This window comes from Anser cygnoides, chromosome 3 (assembly GCF_040182565.1).
Source record: "Anser cygnoides isolate HZ-2024a breed goose chromosome 3, Taihu_goose_T2T_genome, whole genome shotgun sequence".
NCBI classification, from domain to species: Eukaryota; Metazoa; Chordata; class Aves; order Anseriformes; family Anatidae; genus Anser; species Anser cygnoides.
This window is the reverse complement of record NC_089875.1, coordinates 95,539,232-95,558,611: the sequence shown is the minus strand read 5'-3', so window position 1 is coordinate 95,558,611 and position 19,380 is coordinate 95,539,232. Positions and strand designations below refer to the sequence as shown.

The following is a 19,380-nucleotide window of genomic DNA, read 5'->3' as shown; positions in this document are numbered from 1 at the left end:
CGCATTTGCAGTGGCTAAGTCTGCACATAAGTCCTGGAGTCAAGAGCCAAGACAAGCTCATGGGACTTTGTATTTTGCAGGAGCCTTTGTATTTGTGTGTGTGAGTGCATGCAGCTCTATATAAATGTGTGCTCACAAGGCTAGCACCATTCCTCAAGAACGAAATGTTTTCAGCAGTGTTTTTTTTTTTTTTTTTTGTATTCTTGGACAGCTATTAGCAGTCCCTCACCCAGATCTATTAATGCTGTATAAAATGTTAATTTTTGGAGGGTTAACACATTGTGAGATAAGTAACTAAAAAATAAAATGAGGTAATAGCATTGTGGTGGATAAAATTCAAGTTTATTTTCTAACTTCAACAAACTATAAATTATTTGCATACATGACTGACTTTGGTCCCACTGAAAGCTTTATTCAATACTAAACTCCCATCTCATTTCTCATGACATGCTCTGATTTCACTAAAAAATTTTCTTCAGAGTAAAACTGATCTGATTCCATTTAATATTGATGTCTATGGAAAAAAAATAAAAATGCAATTTAAGGGCTTTTTCTCCGAGTCGTCTCATATCTTCTATTGTGTATTTGATCTTTCCTGCCAGCTGTGCTTATTCATGACTTGTTGCTTTCCCTGCTGCTCTAACCCTGCCCCAGTACGCCCAACCTTGCTCACGAAATATGACAATATGACAAGGACTCTGCTTCTTTATTTTTTATTTATTTACTTATTTATTTTAATTTGGAAATTTTATACTTAGGGCCAACTATTTCTCAGCGAACATACATCAAAAGGTGGTGTTGTCATGCTGGCCTTCTCACAACTTCTTTGTAGTATTGTGACATTTCTAGTAGTATTTTTGATAGCAATGAGCAAAAATTCAAATGGGAAATTGGACCATATTTATTCTGTCAATCTCTATGAAATTAAACCTATCAATATTCCATTTAAAATGTGTGTGCTGTAATAATTCATCTACATTTCCATTTGAAATAAGGAACATGCAGTGCTTAATATATTAATGGCAACGTGTAATTTTTATATGGAGTTTACCAGTTGTCACAAACAGTCTCCTATGAAATACTTTCATCATACTGAAAATGGAAATATAAAAAGGATATAAACAGTTATTGTTTTTTCATATACTCAAGAATTCATTTCTTCATAACTAAATGAATTTAAAATCTTCATGCTACGCTTGATTTAAAAGCTAATTCTCTTTCAGATTTAAATAAAACTTAAAGCATTTATATTTTTCATAAATGCTGCAACCACAGATAATCTCTTGGCCTCCCCGGTAACTGATGGCAGGATGTGAGGGAATGGCACAAAGCTGCATCAGGGAAGTTCAAACTGGATATCAGGAAGAATTTCTGTATGAGGGTGGATAAACATTGGAACAGGCTTCTCAGAGAGGTGGTTGATGCCCCATGCCCATCCGTGCTCGAGAGGCATTTGGATAATCCCCTCATGAATATGCAATAATATACGTCAGGTTAGCCCTGAAGTGGTCAGGCAGTTGGACTAGATGATTGCTTGTATCAGGAATAGTGTAGCCTGCAGGACCAGGGAGGTGATCGTCCCCTTGTATTCTGCTCTGCTGAGGCCGCCCCTCGAGTACTGTGTTCGGTTTTGGGCCCCTCACTACAAGAAGGACATCAAGGCCCTGGAACATGACCAGAGAAGGGCTACAAAGCTGGTGAAGGACCTGGAACACAAGTCCTATGAGGAGCGACTGAGGGAACTGGGGTTGTTTAGTCTGGAGAAGAGGAGGCTCAGGGGAGACCTTATTGCTCTCTGCAACTACCTGAAAGGAAGGTGTGGGGAGTGGGGGTCAGCCTCTTCTTAAGAAGAGCTCAAGAGCTCCTCAAGCTGAGCCAGGGGAGGTTTAGGTTAGAAATTAGGAGACATTTCTTCTCAGACAGAGCAGTCAGACATTGGAATGGGTTCCACAGGGAGGTGGTGGAGTCACCGTCCCTGAGGGTGTTCAAGGAAAGGTTGGACATGGTGCTTAGGGACATGGCTTAGCGGGTGATACTGGTGGTAGGGTGATGGTTGGACCAAATGATCTTGGAGGTCTTTTCCAACCTTAATGATTCTGTGATCTTTGGAGGGCCCTTCTAACTGAGCTATTATACTCTATAATGTTCTATTCTGCTATGGCCCCTGGACAAGTAATTTACATAAAAACAGCCTGGAGTTTGGAAGAAAATGAAATCCATTCATATTTTGTTTGACATTTTAAATTGTAAGAATTTGATTCAGATAACTGTTTACTTTGACATGTGAAACATGAGAAATTATTAAGTGATATTGCAATATATGATTGCACATTGAACCAAAATAGGCTTTTGCATTCCAACCAAAAACATGATTTCTGACCATGCAAAAAGTTGAGCTCTGAGTGATGACTAATTAATCAAATTAAAGTGGAGATCTCTTAAACACACTGCAACATATTCACACTGAGAGACAGATGGACAGGGCAAAACTACATTTTCAGGCAGGTATGCAATAGCATATCTGGGACTCATACTGTTTTATTATATGAATCAGTATACCACATTGAAAATGCCATAGTCAAGCAGATTTCAGGATTCCCATTACACAAAATAATTTCAGAGCTTTACATCACCTCTGTTTTTAACTGTATCCACTTGGAGTTTTGCATCCAAGCTTCTACCCTGGATGCAATTTGTTTTATAGGCTGACATAAGTGCTTTTCATAGAAAGATACTCAGAAAAGTGTAGACTAGCCAATACCCAAGGCACCATCTGTCTTTCTTATGTGTTTAGAGACAGAAATCTCAATTAAAATCAGAGCAAAATCTTTGTTCATTTTAGCATTGGTTCCTTGCACTGATTTTCAACTGATCATTTGAAGTATAATGACTGGGCAGAGATTATGCCTGACTATCATGTTAATTATCACCACTTTACATATGTAATTGCTCTTTTTTTAATATTGAGAGGATTTTCTTAGTCATTCTGAGATAATAGTTCTTGTTTCCTGAACCTGCTGTATCTACTGTTATTCTGCACCCCTTGATCACTTTTCCCCATCCGTTTCAACTTGGTGGCCCATGTGTGAATGACACCTAAGGAAATCCTACATATTAGGGCTTCATGACTAGGTTAAATCAACTCAGAAATATTGTCTTTAGAACAAAGCACTATTCACTTTCTCTAAAGTAACAATCATATAAAGCAAGTAGGTAAACAATGGCCAACTGTTAATTGTCACTCTAAGATAATTTTTTTTTTCCTGCAAAGCTTTCTATGACCTTTTAAAACCCTTGCTAGCTGGACAAAACTACCCTCTGTCCACATTTCCCTGCCAGTTTTCTCACTGACTATTCCTGGACAGTGCATGTCCATACATTCAACGCTAACCTAACAGCCTAATTAACAGCCCTGCGTCAACTACTGTTCAAAATTCTTCTTTTGCATTTTAACAAAGTACGTAAGAGTGGAAAAAACAGTCTGAAGGATAATTCCAAAAATAAAGCCTTTTCACTGTTTGCAGTCACTCTGTGGTAAGTATACAATATAAGCAGAAATGTAGCCACATACCTTAATGAGAAATAGTCACAGATCCTGCCTAGCTTGCCACACTCCCAGCTTCCAAAAATGTCTCCCTTCCTCAATTCTGGCCCTAGAATCTCAGATTTTCAATAGTGCTGTAACTCCCTAGGTCATAAACTGCATACATCAAAGAGTTTTCAAATAGATAAAACAGCAAGTAAGCAGGCAGAGTAACTGTACCAAAGTCAGTTACATATGAAATACGAGATATTTTTCTTAAAGATGGCTTTCACAACTTCTGCAACCATCCTTACCCTTCCCTTCTGAATGATCTCCCATCCCATTCACAAGGGATATTCTGCCCCATCACTCCCAATTGACTCCCATTTATAGCACCTGGTACCAGCCTACCTTACTCCTCTAGCTATCTCCGAACAAAACCAATCACCACACTTTAGAGGTGATCAACACACTTGGTATGACTCTTCAGAAAGATTATGTTTCACAGAAACTTTCCCTAAAAGGGCTTAGTTACCTATGAGACTTTCATTTTGTTTAAATCTAAGTCACCAGTGGTTTCCCTTTTGCAGTCACTCTATAGGCAACTCCAGAGAGTGATTCATCTCCTGTTAAAATCCTTTCCTTGCTTACTTTAGCTGGAGATATGTAGTTTAAGAAAGTTTAAGGAGTTATTTACTAAGTGGCTAAACCTATCTGGGAGGCAGCATATAAAATACATCCTTTTTCTCAGTATATTTTACTTCTTAACATAAGCAGGCTGATGGCTGGGCATGCACTGTGGGGCACCACCCTCATCCTGGAAGTCTCTTCACCTACTCAGTATAAGGTCTGATTATTGAGACACCTGTACCCCTCTGTAGGTCTCACTCAGAGGAACCTGCTTTGTTGAGAGAGGAATATGTTGAAATGAAATAATCTAATACCAGAAGCAAATCTCCATCTTCAAAATCTGGTATAAAGACCAGGACTGACAAACAAAGGTGTTTCATATACCAACTCTGTAAGAAAACTGCTACAGACACCTATTTACAGAAACTTTCTTATTAGAAAAGATTTTTACCCATGTCACTAACATTGTGCAAGTGATATATTCTTATGGGAATGTCAAGTGTCACTAAAAAAAAGTATCTAACACAATTTTATCAGCAAAATTTCTCATTGAACGTGAAATCAGATTTGTTGACAAATTTATTTTTATAAAGCCATCAAAACATAAAACTAGAGGTTAAATACCTTTCTCAATTTTTCATTAGCTGCAATCTTTCCCAATTATTCTATGAATGACTTCTGTCAGGCTGGTCACCATGCAATTACCTGGGTCATTCTGCTAGTGCAAGTTTTTCTTTTCAATGGCCACATTTTTAATTGACTCCTTGTATTTCCAAACCAATTAACTTTTGACTCATTGGTTAATTCCAACTATATCTGTCATATGTCCAGTAGTCCTAAAGAAGTGAGTCCTGCCCATGAAAGTGGTCATCCAGAAGGGTGAGGAAGATACTATCAATGCCCTTACTGAAGGACAAATGTCAACATAAGGTCAAGCCTCAACCAAAAAAATCCACAATTTGCAGATGTTGTGAATATTTGAAACACATAGAAGTTTCAGTCAGAGAACACATTATGACCCCACAAAATCTAAATACGAGACATGAAGTCATTAAAAATCAGCCTTCATTAGCTCCACTTCACCTTAAACTAAGACCAGCATACCATGACTTTTTCTCGAGTATCCCAATTTTTTTCTGAACAGGTTTTCTTAAAATCAACATTACTGTGCTGCAAAGTATTGCATAATTCCTGTAAGATGCAGGTATATCATCCTACAGTTTTCCAGCTACACAACTGGTATTTATGGAAACGTTCTGCCTCTTCTGTATCATTAACCGTAAAGTTACCATCTCTAGGGACTGAAGTTTATATCTTTTTCAGGGTTGCTTTTATTTCTAATGTTTCTCAAACTCATTCATACTATCATTGCATTGCTGGTCACATATTTGTGTTACTACTATGAATTCAATTAAACGTGAAATTTTTATTTTGCCAACTTTAATTGCTATTAATCTGTCTTCTGCAACTTTCTCTAATTTCTATACACAAATTGTTTATAAGTTGTTGCCTTTGCTTCATCGAGGCTGAACCAAAACCACAATTAACTAAAGTTATTGTTTTTCTCTAGCAGACTTTTCCTAGTCAACCTATCGTATTTAAACAATTTATATTTTAACTTAATTTTTCTTTTTAAAATCTCTTATCCTAGTGACATTTGGTCATATTATTCCTTGCCTTTATGACACTTTAAACCTTTCAAAACATCAGGAATACATCTATGGATGCATACATCTTTATCCTTCACACAGCCAATTTTTGAACAGGTGTATAATATGGCACAGAGCAAATGAAACGCCTTTTTGTTTATGGACCTCCACAGATGGATATCCAAACTCTCATCAGTCACAGCAAAAGTTGTCAGAAGGCAAGAGAGATCACCTTATTGCTTAATAGTTCTGTAATTGATTATAAGAGAAAGAATGTTAGGAATAGTGGGTTTCTTTGCTTTTCCCCCGAGGGAGTGTATTGTGGTGATTCAAAAAAAAAAAAAAAAATCTGTTTTGCTCATGGTATCTATAAATTATCTAAAAAAATGAATACTGAAATGACAGCATTTTATTGAAAGTTATTCAGCACAATAAAATCTAAAGGTTATTGCAAAAAATTGATGAAAGATCTCATTATACTGAAAGATTAGAAATAAAAATGACAGAAAAAAATGAGTATTGATAAATGCAAAATAATGAACATGACAATAATTAAACTAAAGTATTGATAGACATTATAATACTGAAAGTAAATAGTGCTAAATTAGTTATTATCATTTAAGATAGATGCCAGGGATTATTTTATTTTTTTAAACAAATGGCATTCTGAAAACATCAGATTAGTGCAAGCAGGAAGAATGCTAGACAGTAATAGAATAAATCCTGACACTAAAACAGAAAATATCACAAGATCCATTTCAGAAGTATGCTGCTGCTTCTACTGAGACGAGTCTATCATATGCTGTCCTAGCCATTTTATCCTTAAAAGAAAATAAGAGGTAAACTAGAGAAAATACTGAAAGAAGTGCAAAGGATAGTATGTCACTGGGATAATCAGAGGTACCTCATAGCTTCTGTATATGAAAAGATGAGGGGCACAGAAAAGAAACAAATCCAGAAGAATGTAAGTGTGCTGAATGGTGTGAAACTATCCATTGCTTTTAACTATGCATTAAGATGAGGGCGCTCATGAAGTCTTAAGCAGCTGGTTTAAAACAAAAACAAAAATAAAAAGGCCACTTCCTCTTTTTACACACAGTGTGTACTTAAACAGTCAAACTCATTGCCAAAAACTTAACTAACGTTCCAAAACCAAACAAACAAACAAAAAACAACAACAATTGACAAGCTCAGAGAGTAGAAAACAAATCTACAACAGGGTATAAAGGCAGGATGGTGTAGATGTAGCCTTGAAAAGATTCAATTTTTGACTGCTGGAAGCTGAAAGAACACAATAGAGGAAAGATTACTCTGTATTTGTGCTTTTTCTTTTATGTTTTCCTGAGCAACCATAACTAGGCATCATCAGAATTGGCTATACTGACCTTTGCTATATATAAAAAAAAAAAAGATACAATTTTAAAAATGTCACCAAAACCTTCCCCCTCCACCTACCACTTCAAAAAATACACAAGCAAAACAGAACAAAATAAACAACCCTCCCAAGTTCTTCAAGAAGCCAAAACAAACACCTCGTATCTCCTTGCTTCCAGTCTCATGTCTATAACTCCAATATTTTCCTTTTCTTTCCTCAAATTGATGGCTAAAAAAACAAACCACAAGTATACATGATGCAGCACACAACGACATCTTGCATGTCATTTTTGTCGTCATTACAAAGTAATTCTTGTATGAAGAAAACAAGTATTTACATACACTTTTCATATCTACTTTATATAAAAGTAGATGCAATTTTATTTTAAGGCCATGAAAATGCAGCCTCTTCACAGAGTCCAATATTCAATCTTTATTGCCATTGATGAGATTGGCAAAATTTGTACCTTTGTACCAGTTCTAAAATGAAATGACAGATGCATTGGAGGGTCTGCGGGTCCCTCCAAGGTGAAGAGGTTTGTACGGTTTAATGTGTAATACCATAGCCAAGTTCTTGCTGATTGTTACAAACCTAGCTATTTCTGCTGCTGAGAAACTGGGAGCAGTGGTATAGGATTCAAATCTCTCTGCATGAATTTTATCACCTACATCCAAACCATTGCTTCTGATCTGTCACTGGTGAAAAACCTGCACCCTAACAACAGTTAGCAGTAAGACAAGCCCATGAAACTGCTTATGAGTACACACTCACCAAGTGAGTCATAGATACGTCTTTAAACTACAGCCGTGTCTCAGTAATACACTCAGATCAATGACTGGTGTAAAATACCCAGTCAGGTTAACTTTTCCAGTTAATCTGAAAGGCAAAGCAATGGGCTGGCTCCAGCAGTAAGAGCGTGCTTTTATATTGATTCCACTGTGTGACAGAGCAAGACCACCAAGGGATTGCTTTCATAGACTAAATATGTCTCTGGCATATCTAAAAAGACCTTAATCCATTTAGGAGTATCAACCCTTGAAGCAGACCTGAAGTGGTGAATTCTGGACCACCTGAAGCAGCTGTGGAACTAAACCTAGTTAGAAGGGGTCTGTAGGTCTGGTAGGCAAACAGGCAACTGACTCATCACCACACGTGTTTAAAAACATTTGTGCAGAGAGCACATTGCATTTGTTCTTTCAGACATGTGAGGAATTGCATGCTTTTTGTTTTGCTCTCCATTTTATAGCTTCACAAGAGAAGTAATATCAGCAGTCGATACTGTGCATCAGCAAGCACATAAAAAGTCAGTTGAAAGACACTGGACCTTAATTTTCAATTTAAAAAGGCCATCTGTGTAAATTTAGTGTACATCTCTCCCCTCAAACCTTCACTTTGAGGGATAGCTTTAAGTTTATTTTTGTCAAAATTAAAATGGGTTATCTAAATTATGCAGCTTCGGTGCTGCCCAGCATGCTGCCAGACAGCCAGTATCATGTTCAGAAAAACTCCATCATTTGTAAAAAGTCAACAGCTATTGCCCTCAAGTTATTACACCTCTCTTGAGTACACTTGTGTTTAAACATATTTATAGTGATCTGATTGTATATAGGCAATTTTTAGTAAAAAAAAAAAGATGTGAATAGGTAAAGTGCTATATGACATTTTAGGCCACAACAGAATCTCAGAAAAAAATCTCAGAAAAAAAATCTCTCAGAAAAAAATTTTTCCTCAATTAAAAAAAAAAAATGTATATAAAATTACCAGAGATGTTACACTGTGGGAAAACAGAACTCATAGCAAAGCTGAGACAGCTGCTCAAATAATTTCCTTATCGCAGGTTTAAAATAATTACTGTACTTAATATGCAAGTACATTTGCAGAATGTGCAAGTATAAATTATTTACTTTGAAGAATATAAAAGATGTCTATTCTTAGGAATGGAGCTGTGCTGCTACTCACTGCCATAGTTACGGAAATATTTAGCCTGTTGAGATATCTTTGAAATAGGACAAAAAGACTGAAAATAAAAAGTGATAATATAGCTTATTTAGAAACAAAAGTAAGATTACTATTTCACACTCTGTGGTTTTGTATGTAAATAGAGATTTTATATTGTACTGTAGCACAGAAGGAACTCAGATGACTAATAAAAATGAGCAAAATAAATGTCATATACTTCTGTATACTTGTTAGGAAACAGTCAAAACATCGCATTGTTACTGTGTGCTGTATATATGGCAATATAGCCAGCACAGCACAGCATAACAGATCATTAGCAACTTCGGTCTGTAGTGCATATGAGTTCCTGTGTATACACAGAGGAAATGTATGTTGGAAGTTAAACAACTTCTTTTGAGACATTAGCTAGAGGACGGCCTTCAGGGAATTAAACTACTTTAATTAGATTTAAATAGATTATTTAATTCTTTCCACTGAAATAAACTGGTATCAAAGTCTGTTTTCAATTGCCTTCAAATCTCTCTTTTTTTTTTTTTTTTTTTGTTTTGTTTTCACACCAAGTTTTATTATAAATAACTTTAGTAGGAAATTAGTAATTTATTGAGGAAAAAGAGCCTTTCAGTAAAAGAATAACTTTCCATATTTAGTTGGGAAGACTGAAGAGCTGATGGGCTCCCAGCACCCTGGGAGCAGACTGCAGCTCTCCCTAAATCTTCTGATGAGTCTGATCTGATCAACATACTAAAAAAATACCCAAGTGTACAGCCAGATGATCACAGGAGATCACCCATCAACGGAAATGCATTAAATGACCATAGATTTATTCCTAGCCCTTGAGTGTTGCCAGGGTGTGTCAATTTAAAGCTGATATAATAGACTAGGAAAATGCATGAAGACAAATAAATTGAACAGTAGCTCTTAAAGTGGTAATTGGTTCAATTCCTGATCAGCTGACCACAGAGTTTTAAACAATGTTTTTAAAGTGGTCATGGCACTCTAGCTGCACCTTACCCTCTACATAATAGCTCGCTATTACAGAGTACTCACACATAAAATGAATGATCGGTATCTGCTTCCCTCCTAGTCTCAAGGGATGCTAACTGTGTCAAACAAAAATGCACTGCTTACAGGGATAAAAGTGATTATCAGGAAAAAAAAAAAAAAAAACACATTTGGAAGCACAAAAACCCTAAAGATGGTGTATAGTCCTTTACTATACACAAATGTTAACTTGTTCAGAAAATATATTTGTTCCATATTTGGGTGTAAAAGTAGAATGATGTAGTAATATCTGATGAGAATTATGTAGCATTTCATTTCTCATTAATGGTGAAGAAATTTTAAAATAGCATTTACTAGATATGAACCTTTCAAAATCAGCAGAGCAAGAAAAGCTTCTAAGCTGTTCCATCTCCATAATTGGGCATTTTAAACATTTCCCCTTTTATTTCACTGACCCTGGATCCCATTCTGAAGTACAGAGACAAAACATCAGCCTTAGGTTCCTCACCCAGACCTAGATGCCATTCAGTCTGGGGTCACAAGTAGATGACTGTCAGACACCAAATGATTTTATGAGATCTGTTCAGGCCATAGAGGTGAATCTGCAAAATGCATTTATCTGTGGGGTAAGTTCACAGAATCACAGAATGGTTGAGGTTGGAAAGGACCTCTGGAGGTCATCTGTTCCAACCCCCTTGCACAAGTCAGACCAGCTAAAACAGGTTGTGCATGGAGCATAATGACAAAAGTCATAATACTCGTAAGAATACCAAAGATCTAGTATTTGAGGAAAAATCAAGGTAAAATCAGCTCAAGCAAGGCTACCTAGAGCAGTCCTCTATACTGTCAATGACAGGAGAGCTAATTGGGTGTCCAGAAAGGATGACCAGAGACGTCTGGTAATCCCAACTCTTAATACCTGAATCCTGGACCTCAGCTCTCAGGTTCCCACTGTCTCTGAAAGCCCTAAACCCAGCTCCTAATCCCAGCTGTCCCAGAGCCATCCTTTCTACTTCTCCTGCACCCTCATCCCTTCTAGGCCCCAAAGCTATCTGGTTAAGGCTGTTCACAGGTAGAGGACTCTGGGAATATTTCTTTCTCTGTGAAAACAAAGAAGCTCAAAATGATCAAGTTGTCAACATTTAAAGGCTTACAGTTCTGCTTTTTAAGCCATAGCTCCTGGAGCCATGCAACTGTGTGAGAAACTTAAATTTTACGGAAAAAAAACAAACAACAACAACAACAACAAAGCCTATGGTCTCTACTGTTTATACTTTCCACATAGTTAATGTTGGCTAACTTACATTATGTTAAAATTAGTACAAATATGATGCTAAAACCTAGACTTTATGGAGCACATTTTAGTCTTCATTTTTACTAAGTTGCCAAAAAAAATAAAAAATAAAAAATTTACATTAGGCAGTTGTATTTCAAAACTCCAATTTCATTTACTCTTTTGACCTATCATATTTCTATTATAATCAACATTTCATATTAAGACTAAACATCAAAATATAACAGAGCATTATCTCTAGCTAATAATTGTAAATAAGATTTCCCCACACTTCCAAAAGCCAAAGTTCTTAAAAAAAAAATCCTGCAAAGTCAGTTGCAAAATAAATCTTATTCACCAGGTAGAAAAGTCTTGAGTGTGACTCCCATGTAGACCTCACACCATTTGCAAAACAGAAGCAGCAGACAGTAAATGTAGCAGCTTGGTTTTAAAAGCTTGTCAGTCACTGAACTACTGAAGGCTACAGACATCCTGGGTTCAATCATTCATTTAAATGCCAGTTGGAGGGATCCCAAAACACCACCTGAGGCTGAGCCACTTGTGACTTTGAAATGTATTCACATTTGGAAGAGCCAGTATAAACTGTGGTAATTGTTTTCTGCCTCTAACTTTGAGGTGAAACCTTGACAAGTAAAAATTTCAGTGCTGTTCTTGGGCAAGATAGAAACTTAAATAATCCAATTTAAATTGAAAGTACTAGCTCCTTATAATTTTGCTTCAGTTAATAAACTGTTATTTTTTTTCTTTCTTCATTACTATTCCCCCCCCCCTAATTTTTTTTTATTTTATTTTTTGTTATGTTTTCTAGGCATTTGTTTAAAAATCAAGTCTCATTAAGATGTAAGTATGAAAACGTCCTTACATCTTACTGACACAATCAATGTAATTTCTGACGATAATATTTCACTTAAATTTAACAAAATTCATAAGCAATGTGAAAACTCATTTGAATAGTTTATTACATCCTTGATTTGGTATAAATAAAACTGTTAGGTTCTACTGCTTTCATCCATGTAATGAAATTCTGATATTCACTGCTGTAATAAATTAGGTCTTATAAACAACAAAACATCATAAAACAAATTCAAGAGATGCTGTAAATAGGGAACAAAAAGGAAATTATCTCATGCAAGCTTTTTGAGTGTAAACCCCTTGACACATGTTGTAACCAGCCAGTTAATAATTGCTTTGTAAATTGTTGTAAATCTGAAATGAAGCAGAGGGGATAAAACTAACTAACAAGTCATAAAGTATGATTGTTACTTGTTTAGAGTAATTATTGCCACTGCTGAGTTCAAAATCTTATAACAAAGAACTTGTTTTTGTATTTTTTCCAGTGCAGCTATTATGCTTGTGATGGAAAATACATATAACATTTATCAATAAATAATGTGTCACACAAAATATATGCTTAGGCAGATTCTGAGTATTTAAAACTGTAATACACCACAAATTTTAGAGCTCACACTACTCTCTATCCCTTATTCATCCAGAATAGATTTTTCTCAGGCTCTGCAATAGATGACAATCTTCAACAGATGTTAAAAATCAAGGTGGCATAGGAATGGAGACCATCATGACTATGTAATGCTATAATGCAGTAGCTCCTTTTCAGAACAAAGAGGACATATAAAGCTATCTTTAAAAAGAAAGCTTTTATAAAAACAATTTAAAGTTTGGCAAAATTGTGAACTACTGGAAATAGGTTTATCCAAAGACAAATGCTGTCAATCTTTGTAATCAGCAATGCTACCATTTTTAGCTATATTATTCCAGATTTTTCAGGAACCTGTAACTTAGCTATAAATTTTATTTCAGTGGTATGCCTTGGCAGATCCTCACCATTAACTTGCCGCCAAAACATCATTCCATGTTATGTTGCCAGCATTATGACAATGACCTAATTTTGTATTGCATGTTCAACCCAAAGTCAGAAATCATGAATAAAGTGCTTTCTTGTCTCATGGTTATATCCCTGTGTAAGAGTATTTAAAATAATACTTTAATATCTGTGGTTTTTAACTGGAAGTGTAAGGAGATGGAATGGGAAAGTCTGAAAGAGACTATTTTATAAGTGGCTTTTTTATTGTGACGCACTTGGTAAATTTTTTGTTACTTATTTTGTATTCTTTAAAAACATTTAATTGCTCTAAAAAAATAATGTTTAAAACGCTGTATTTAAATAATGTGCTTCTAAGTATTCTTCTTTCCTCTTCCTGCTAAGAACTCCTCACTGAATAAAATGTCTAATTTCTGTCATGCAAACAGATGTATGCCTAATATGAACACCTCTGATCTTGGTATGTGAGGACGTGATAAAAATCCCTCTGTTATTATGAAAACATATGAACATTTATTAACTTCATTGGTTTACTTCAAATAGAAATAAGCTCCCAATGTATTTTTGAAGGAATGCAAGTTCTGAATACATTTAGAGTGCTTAATAGTCTCAGGATAGACTGCAGACAATAACTTCTGTAACTCTACTATACAAAACAACATTTACTTAAATTCTAGGACAAATTTTAAGCACAATAATATCATGGAATGCTGTAGAAAACTGGAGAAAATCATTTTCAGAGAGTTTGAAGGAAAATCAAAAGGTAAATACTTTAGAAGTTGATATATTGAGTCTAAATAGAACTGAAAAGGTACTCAGCTGTAGAGGACGCTTCTGTGCTTTCCTAGCTGATGAAGCATTGCTAAATTGTGGTCGGAGTTAAGACTAGCTGTCTAAGCAGAAACATCAGTGTAAAATCTGAGGAATGTTTTGCTCATGCTGTTTTCTCCAGACAAAATTCATTGACATAGAAAAAATTCTGCAAAAATTCAGTCATAGATAAATCATTACCTATGCTAAAATACTTTTACAGATTTAAATATTCAAAAATCTTAAACGTGTACTTGCATGCTAATGACTGCAACCAGAAAAAAATAACCTACTCTTCCTTAAAAAAAAAAAAAAAAGGTAAATAAAAAGTAAAACACATACCAGGGGGCAGGGGGTCAACTATGACGATTAATGGCCTGTTTGGCATCTTCCTAAGATCAATCTTCAACAGACCTTTTTTTTTTTTTTTCCCTTGAGCTGAAGGAACTTAAAGACACAAATTCAATGCAGCAAAGCCATAGACAGTCACAGAAGAATGCTATAAGCCACTTACTGGAACGAGGAATTTTTTTATTTCTTCCAAGGCATGACTCATACGAGAATATGCTTCCCCAGGTGGAGCAAACACTTCAATTAATACATGAAGCTCGTCACTCAAGTGTGCATATTTGGCTTCTCCACTTTTCCTCAGTTCTTCCTCCTATGAAAAAGAGTGTTGTTGTTTTTTAAAACTGGGAATCTACTGATTTAGCATCTACAGAGAACATGACAAAAGGACATAATACAAGTAGACTTTAAACCCTTTGAGAAATAAAAGCCTACTACAAGCCACTTAAAGATTTAAAAATCATTTTTGAGTGTTTGAATGATAAAACCAGCATAATTATCATCTACAACAGATTTTAATCAGTGCAGTGAAAAAATGCTAAGTACTCCAGCACTGAGTACTGAAATATTACTTCCATAAGGCAAAAGCTGAATTAATCTGTTTGAATTTGGGCTGTTCACATGAAATAAAGATCCAGTTAACCATTCTGGAACATTTTAACAAATTCTGTAGCTCATTAAAGTATTCCATTTATTTAAAGAATATCTGTAGGTTGTGCATTTCAGTATTGCTAAAGGTAACACAATGTTCTAGTTTTTCTACCTGAGACATGAGGTTTGAGTTTCAGTCCCATTTCTGACACACAGTACCTATGCAATCTTGTGTACACTGGCTAAGAGGGTGATTTACCTCACCTAGGTTTATCTTGACAGTCTTTTGGTCCCAGTTTTCCATCTATAAAATGAGCCTAATAATCTTATTTTATGTCAGAGCAATGATCTGAAACTTCAACCCACTTTTTTGCATAAGACTTTGAGATTCTGAATGTAAACTGTAATGTACATTCATAGTAGTTACCCACACATAAAAAGCAAAGATATAAAATAGTGATCATGTCAATGCTGTTGTCTCTGACAACAAAACACAATAATTATACAAGACAGCAATAAGAGATGCTGAAGATGTGTTCAGTTCAAAGCTCAGTCTTCAAAAGTATTTTTAGAAATGTAAATTTGAGTAAAGTATGTATGCATCTCCTAATTTTAAAGATAGAAAACATAACCACAGAAAACAAGTATACTAATTTGCTTAAAAATGGTCAAGAAGTTATAGCTTCTTAGTATATACTAAAATAATTCTATTTCAGCATTAAGATTTCTAAGATATAAAAACTGTAACAATATATGACAGTTGTTACTTACTTAATTATGCATTAATTTCATTTATTTGGGTGTTACCTAATTTATACCATTGCTTCACATGAAAAATACTTGCACGGTGCTATGCTTCAAACAATATTCTACTGTAGCATAGTTGTTTTGTCTACAGTAGAAGATCCAGCCCAAAGCCCTTTGAGTTTTCACTGAAGACAAAACAGTTACATCCTTTAGCTCCAGAACCCTAGATCTGGCCCCATAAGTGTAAATTTTGCATGATAACTTAGGATAAAATCATAACTCAGTAAATGTAATCCATAATTTTATTTTAAATGTTGAAAATACAAATAACTGTTTTAAGTTTAAAAGTGATAAACAGTACAGACAGTATAAGATTTTTTTCTTACTACAGATCAAATATCTTTGACATTACAGCTTTACCACTGAAATCTCATTGGAACATCCGCAAGAACCAGAGCATAATATAACTGTCTATCATGAGACGTTACAATGCCTTTTGCCTATTTGATTGCAACTTCTGTAATAATTTGACATGAAGTCTTTCAACAGAATTAAGTTTTTAAGTTTTTATGTTTATAAAGCAATATCCTGGTAAATGCTCAAAGGTTCTTTCATATCACTTTTTTAGGTCTCATAAAAGCAACACCAGAAAATTCCCCAAATTTTCTTCTAGGAGTAAGCTACCAACAAATTTCATAAAAATTATAAATTATATCTTTCTTTTTTTTTCATATGTAGAAAAAGGCAAAAATAATATTTGCCTCATTATTTTGATACGGATTTTTGCAGCTAAGACATCATTAACATGATTTTATAACATAGACCTGTCTCACAGCAAATTATGTATATGCTTGTATGGTAATAATAGTGGTAATGACATTTTTCTTATCTCAATAACCTCAGAAATTCTTAAAACACATCATTTTATAACCTTTTCCCTAGGTTCTATACATGTTTTCTGTTACTGCTCAGCAATCATTTCTGTAGGTGTTAGCAAGAGCAGGCTAGGACAGCAAGATCCTCAGCACTTCTTTCTGAAGATATCTAATGATGGTTTTTAAATGGCATGCTTGGAGTTAAAGACTGAATTTTCACATGGTACTTCTTCCTACAAGGGTGATACATCAGAAAATGCTTCTTTTAGTGCAACTCTGTGTGTGTCATTAAGAGGAGAGAAGCTATTAAATCACTGCAGGAAAAATACTGAAGAGTAAGAACTCATAGACCATAGACCTTGGAACAACCACTGTTCCAAGCTTTGCTTCCCCAAACCAGGGAATATGACTAAGTATTTTAGGACTGAGCATAGCCTTACATTGAATCATTCATCAAGTAAAAGGCATCTAACAACCAAAATAACAAACATAACTCACACTGTTGAGTAGACACTTGCCTGATATGGAAAGTTATATCTACTGGCAGGTAATACAGATTTCTAAGTGTACCACAGCTAAACAGACTCTCCTATCACAGGAGCACATGAAGTTGGATGACGCCTTTGTAGGTCTTCAATTAGCAAGTATCACAACCCAACCACACAGCAAAATGGTCAGTCCACACTACTTATATCTATCTTTACAGCACTACATATTATCTAGCACCTCAGAGGATTTTGCTTCCTGCTAGCTGTAAGCTGGCTGCACGAACCGAGTTTCCACTAGAAGTCAGAGAGCTTACCTGGAGCCCACCTTTGGTTTACCTTCACACAGAAGAGGAATCCAATTCACACACTGTGATATCTACACGGTGTAACTATCCCCACCAGTAAGCGGGGATGATCAGGTTGTTCTCCTCTAAACTGCACCTCATACTAATGAATGAACACCCAAGGTGATACTGGTAAGAACTAAGATTAGGAGAACTCCTAGCTAAACAGAAGAGTTCTCTGTTATGCAATGCAAAAGTGAATGAGATTATCATAAAGCTCAGCCAAGACAGACAAAGAATAATTTTACTAAGTCTGTCCAGTCATTTACAAACTATGAAAACTTGCATATGCTGGTTTCAAAATATTAGATGAAAAATGGTGAATTTTCCACCAGTAATTGCAGAAGAGGGTCGGAAAGCTTTGTCTTTGTTCAAACTCTCTTGAAGACACAGGAGGTAAGATTTCCCTTCCCAATTACAGAATCTGTCCATTCTGAATATTTCACACTGCACAATGTAAAGAGGTAACTATATATCTACTTGAATATGCACACAGGCATCTGCAAACTCTGAACTGAACAAAATACCTCCCAGAACCTCAAAGCATATCTCCAGTTTGGAGTTTGCAACCCTATCAAGTGGGATGCCTGGAGAGCCTGTGGTTGCCATGACTTCGTGGGATGTAAAATGATACTGTAAAGTGACTATTCACAAGTGACTGGGTGCAAAGGCACAAGTTGAACACCACACTCCTGCTCACTTTGCAAAGCTGTTTTCTATAGAAAGGAACCCAGTTCTAAATTAACTCACATTTTCACAGAAGGATTCAAGTGCTATATTCAGAGCTATTCATTCTAAGCTTCAGCTTCAGCCTGCATGTGATCTTCATCACGAGGACACAAACGATAGCAGTATAAGAGATGTGTGAAGCTGCACAAAAGGGAAAATCTACAATATGTTTACAGTGATGGGTGCAGCTATGTGTTGTTTTTTTTTACAGGCACTAAGGTGTCCAGATGTAAACAAGCTCAAAATGAATTTGCATGCAAGGTCTGTCAGCACAGCTTCTTAGCTAGGGGAGAACTTGACACCAGAGAAACAAAATGATTTCCAGACCAGGGTGTTACAAAGCAGCGATCAGCTGCTGAAACTGTCAGGTCTGGAAGGGACACCAACATGGTGGTAACAGGATACTCAACTGACCCATTTGGGTGCTCCCTTGCTGGACGGGGCAAGCACCCCCTTTTGCTTTTTTCACCCTCCTGACAGCAGAAGATGGCTCAGCTCATTCAGTCTGGTCAGAAAAGTTAGTTTGTCTTGTCCTGCTCCTGTGGCAGCAAACAAACACAGGACTTCCCAACATGATGCCTTAGACTGTACCAGTCTTGTTTCTTGTTTACTATGGGGTGGTGATATTTAACTCCACTTTGGTTCAGCACAGCACCCTCCAGTGACCAATTACCGCCTAGTCCTGATCTTCATCTGTGTGCCAACTCCCTTCGTCTCTCCAAATTAATGGCATTATATTCCATGTCCAAAACCAGTTCCTTTCACACTTTGCACTTCAGACTTCCTTTGTACTCTTCTATTGTCTCACAGTGTGTCTGTCATGTGCTGTAGTCCACCTCCCCTTAGCCTGACGCATGGCTCCATAACTCACTCCCCCATAAAAGCTAACATATTTTGAAACGCCTGCTGTGTTTTATAAGTTCATGTTGACCCAAGCAGGGAGAATGAATTATAAAACTCCATAGCAGAAATTAGAGGAGTACTGACCTCTACAAAAGTGAAGTGTATGAGTGGTAATCAACATAAAGGCCAAGAAAAATGATGAATTATCTCTTCATGAGAAAGCAGCCTTACAATTTTTAAAAGAATGTGTCTTGAACCTGACAGAGAACTGACTGGACTAGAACCCAGAATGATATACTTAAATAAAGCTTCTGGAAGGAATTTGAAAGAACA

At 35.9% G+C, this 19,380-nt stretch overlaps 1 protein-coding gene across 11 annotated transcripts in view; it reads right to left on the bottom strand.

The window, feature by feature from the left end:
- Positions 1-19,380, bottom strand: part of KHDRBS2 (KH RNA binding domain containing, signal transduction associated 2) — a 378,305-nt gene that overhangs the window by 189,845 nt on the left and 169,080 nt on the right. For all 11 annotated transcript variants that reach the window (XR_010830537.1, XR_010830533.1, XR_010830531.1 and 8 more), the window contains exon 4: positions 14,597-14,743. Coding sequence is in view for 4 of the 11 variants with exons in the window: in XM_066994743.1 (XP_066850844.1) it covers positions 14,597-14,743 (147 nt within the window). In the remaining 7 variants the exon portion in view is untranslated. The remainder of the gene's footprint in view (positions 1-14,596; positions 14,744-19,380) is intronic.